At 41.8% G+C, this 4,655-nt stretch overlaps 1 protein-coding gene across 2 annotated transcripts in view; it reads right to left on the bottom strand.

The window, feature by feature from the left end:
• LOC103623967 overlaps window positions 1-4,655 on the bottom strand; it is a 27,274-nt gene that overhangs the window by 11,036 nt on the left and 11,583 nt on the right. For both annotated transcript variants that reach the window (XM_017746771.1, XM_008643148.2), the window contains exons 5-6: window positions 2,808-2,909; window positions 465-2,259 (exon numbers count right to left, since the gene is read on the bottom strand). In XM_017746771.1, the coding sequence (XP_017602260.1) occupies window positions 465-2,259; window positions 2,808-2,909 (1,897 nt within the window). The remainder of the gene's footprint in view (window positions 1-464; window positions 2,260-2,807; window positions 2,910-4,655) is intronic.

Genomic DNA, 4,655 nt, shown 5'->3' with positions numbered 1-4,655 from the left:
AAACACAGAGCTTTCACTCCCAAGTGCAATACCCTCGTTAGCAGTGTGATCCCTCCCTGCCAGCAGGTCTGGGAATGAGTCTGAGGCAGGAAAGTGACCATAACGAGAAGAGCATGAACTGAAATTTCCTTTGGGAACAAGAAAAATATTGTAGTTTTTCTCTACAGCCACACAGAGGGTGCCCAGCATTAGTTACTCCATTTTCTTTTTTACTAAAGCCAGACATTTACTACAAGAAAAAAAAAAAAAAAGAGTAAGAGAAAGCTGCAACTACTACTGACAGTAAAAACCCAAATCAAATTAACAAAAAACCCCCCAAACCAACAAAAAAAAAAAAAAACCCAAAAAAAAAAAAAAAAAAAACCCCAACCAAGCAAAGAAACACCATAAAACCTCCTCTCTTTCTTCACACGATCTAAAACCAGTCAAGTCTTTATCAGGAGTCATCACCAGTTGTGGTTTACCTTCTTCCTCTCTTTCTCCAGAGCTCTCCACTGCTCATAGCACTCCTCCAGTCGGATGTGAAGCTCGTTAGCAGGGCCACTGCGGCTCCTGGGAGGTCTGAACTTGTTAAATGGGGTTGGAAAGGCAAAGTAGGGGGTAGGGATTTCCCCAGGGAAGAGATCACTGATGAAGGGACTCAAGGGGTTGAAGTCGTCATAATGAAAAAGATCAACAAGGTCCGAGAATGGAAATGGCGGCGGAGGGAAATTAAAACTATTTCCTGATGAAAACAGTTGGTGATTAAACAGAGGAAAGCTGGGATTTTGCTTAAAATCAGACATTAATGGGAAAGGAGGAAGCAGAGAAGGATTGATGAAATCTGACAAGCTGGCACCCTTCTGCTCGTGCTTTTTCGGGAACACGCTGAAGGGCTGGTGGTTTGGGGCTGCAGATCCCAAATGAGGGATCCAATTCCTTCTGCCTCTTCTGTCCTCTTTATTGCCATTTTCCTGGCTCTGCTTTTTTGGGAACCTCTGGTATTTCTCAGGGTCTTCACCTACAGCTTTCTGCTGCACAAACCAGTCAGGTGAACAACGAACGGGGAATTTACGGCGCCCGTCCTTATTGATCCCAGCGTCCTCCTGGGATCTTCCAACGGGTCTCACCTGCTTCTGACTCTCCGAGACAAAACGAGGAACCCCCAAATGATTGGAAACTCCATTTGATGTTTGTAACCTCCCACCTTTCCTGGGAGGGAGGGCGGGTAGGAGCTGGGAGTAGTAGGAGGGCTGCGTTAGAGGCTGATGGGTGGGAGAGCCCCCAGACATGGTGGAAACCCCTGATGAGGACTGGGGGCTCGTTGCCATTTGTATTCCATATGGAGCATCAGATGCAGCTGCCAGACTTTTCCCATCCAGCCACACACCCCCCTGGTATGAGGAATAACTCCCATTCTGCACGTTTTTCACAGATAAATCATACTCAGCTACTTGATGAGAGCTTTCCTTAGGGCCCAGATTCACCGTGCACTCATTATTATTGTTATTATTAAAAACATCCCCCAAAGTAAAGCCACGATGGCCATTAGGCACATGGGTTTCCTGGGGTTTTCTGCCTGTTCCTCCAGAAAAGTGATTTTCTTTCAGGGGTTGATTGAGAAAATGAAGTGATGGATGGACAGATGACTGCAGTTTGGGAGCAGCTGTGAAGTTTTCGTATCTTTTAGAAAACAGGTGGCTGTCCTGGGGTACCTTATCCCAAGAGTTATCCACAGGCTGATTGGAAAGATCAGGGGAATACTTAGTTTGTCCTTGGGGATAATTTTTCAGAGCTTTTCCTCTTGCTCTTTCGCTTTTCCAAAGCTCCTTCTGAACGCTGGGGCTTTCCTTCGTCCTGTTCCGAGGGGAAAAAGGGCTAAAATTGGACCCACATTTTTCACAGTCTCTGTTTACCCCCCTGTGGTCGTAAGTGCACAAATGCTGGTTACAGCTCCCATTTGGGAAGGAAAACCCCTCCTGGGGAGCCGTGGTGGTGGTGTTTTGCAAAGAGGAGTTTTCAGGGTAAGTGTTCCTCAGGGCATTGTCAGGGGGAGCACGGGGAGAGAGCCAAGACTCGATGAGCTGAAGGTCTCCCAAACCTCTGCGCAGCATCTCCACATCAGGAGGCTCCTGCAGGGGCTCCTGAAGGCAGCTGGTGCCCAGCAGGTTGGGAAAATCCTTGTTTGGGACAGAATGCTGAGCTGGAAGCCCTGGGAACTCCCCATTGCTGCCCAGATCAGGTGTCCACATAGGGGGAAACAATCTTGATAGAGAATTCCTGTAACAGAGTGAAACAAACCTCCTGTCATTATTTTAAAAGGTTTCTTATTTTAAAATAATTCACATATCATGGTTATTCCCCAGAATTACATTGTTAACCCATCATACACAGTTCTCCTCAAAAACAGGGGAAATATTCCTACTGCAGTTGAGCAAATGCTCTGTGAAATCTCATCACCAACACTGTTTTATCTGCTGTATGTTCAGAAATGCAGAGTTTATTTGGATTTATTAAATATTTCAGATTCCACTGTATTCAGTCAAGTCCCTACTGGTTAAAACTAATTATCATCTTTTTTCCTCCTCAAATGCTCCAAAGCTGACAGAAAACTTTAGAAAATTTGCATTTTTAACAGTCCATTGTTTTGTTGGGTGGTTTTTTTTTTTTTACTGACAAGTGAAATAAAGACACTTCCACATTTTAAGGGGATTTAAAAGGCCTTCATTACTCAACTCTGAAACAACTAAAAATGTGTATCACATTAGTGTGACAGTGGGCATAAAAACCAACACACAAGTGGATAAGAACTCTCAGAACAAACTTACCAATCTGTAGCTGGTTCTGGCTTGTTTGGCTCCTCCAAAATGCTTGACACCAAACCAAACATATCAGGGCCACTGCCAGAGTAAGAAAGACTTATTGGTGCCCTGGAAAAAAAAAAAAACAAACCCAAAATAAAAGTTTAAAGAACTATTTTTCTCCTAAACAAAACAGGCAAAAAGAAGATCAAACCTTTGTTTAGCAACATTTTCCAGTTGTTCTGAATTTAATGTGTCCTCAGCATCCCTGTGCAGAAATGTTCTTGCATTTGTGAATTCGACAGCCCAAGTGAAGGAGAACAATTTTTCTGACTTTTTGTTTCACCACAGACTCTCCAAGCAGCAAAAGATTCCCCTCTCCTTCCAAGAAACAAAACTATTCCACAGACATTCCTTCAAACCTTGACCTTCTCATTTAGAGCATAAACAGGATTAATATTCTCCAGGTCTGGAGCATTCTAATTTATCTACTTCAAATAATTCAAAACCTCTTATGTTGATCTCAAAAAATAAGTTATATATAGACTTAAATTATACTTTAGTTGAACCACTTTGTAATCCCCTTTTGGACAGGATTTGGTCAAAATTTTAGCAAATATTTCTGGCAAACACCCAAGGCTTTAAACAATTTTTAAACAAACCCAACTTTTACTTCAGGTGCAAAATGAGATTTTTATAGAGTTGTTTGTAATGACTCCTGACTCTTACTCACAAGTTAATTTAAACAATGCTATTAAAGGTCTCCTTCCCTCTCTGCTCATTGTTTTGCTCCAATAAACTTCCCTCACCACCCTGTTCTGATTCCTTCCAGTGTCCCTGAAGATCTCCGAGTTTCCCCTGGTGCCCCACAATTGCTCACTGACTTTGCTGATTAACAGAGACCAGAAAATGCGGGACAAGTTGTTAGAAAATCACCTTTTTCATCTCTTGCCACTGAAAATCAGTGAAAATCACACCCTGCTGGCTTTTAAGACCTCAGCACATTTTTACTTCTCACTCCCTCTCTGATTTACTCCATGACTGCTCAGTTTGCTCTTTAAGGGATCTGGTCTGTGTGATTTTATTTGGGATACACCAAACTGCAAAGGCTCTTGAAAATGTTTTGTGAATGCAGAACTGATATTTGATAACCAGCTCTTTTCTGTATCTTTGTCAAATAGCAAAGTCTTTTCTTTTTCTATTTCTTTTTTTCTTTTTTAAGGAGACTTCAAGGAGTATTGAATATCTGCAGGCTCAGAATGGGTGCAGACATGGATTAACTCTAACTCTGTAGCTTTTTCCTTTTTAAAGCTATCTTGCAACAATCTAAAGGCTTCTTTTAAGAAAATATTGTATATTTTAATTAGCAAATTGCCACTCCTTGCTTAAAATTAACTCTTACAGCTGACACCAAAGCTGTGTGATCCTTTATTCAGAAAAAAAGCATCACTCTGACACTTCCCACTGAAGACTAGCAAAAAAAATAAACATTTTTTTGCAATCCATGTACCTTCCTTAAGGTATCTTTCACCACCTTGGGAACCAGAGGACTTCACTTTCTCCCCACCTCAAATTTTGTTCCTTACTAAGCAAATGATAAAAAAAAATTGCAGTGAGGCATCAGAAATGCTCATTAAAAGAGCATTTTCTCATCGAAAGCTGCTGTGCCAGCCTCCACCAACCAATTCCTCCCAAAAAAGACAACATTCTGTCACCATCACCTGGCTTTGAGATGGAAAAAGAAAAACCCCCCCCCACCTTTTTTCACCACCTCAGTAACAACCACTACAGAGCAAAGAAAATCTACTGAGAGTTTCCAGTGATACCAGAAACTCTCTCCCCCCCAAAAAAAAAAAAAAAAAAAAAAAAAAAAAA

The sequence above is a fragment of the Corvus brachyrhynchos genome, unplaced genomic scaffold (genome assembly GCF_000691975.1).
Source record: "Corvus brachyrhynchos isolate BGI_N302 unplaced genomic scaffold, ASM69197v1 scaffold18, whole genome shotgun sequence".
Classification (NCBI taxonomy): domain Eukaryota; kingdom Metazoa; phylum Chordata; class Aves; order Passeriformes; family Corvidae; genus Corvus; species Corvus brachyrhynchos.
This window is presented reverse-complemented; position numbering and strand designations above follow the sequence as displayed.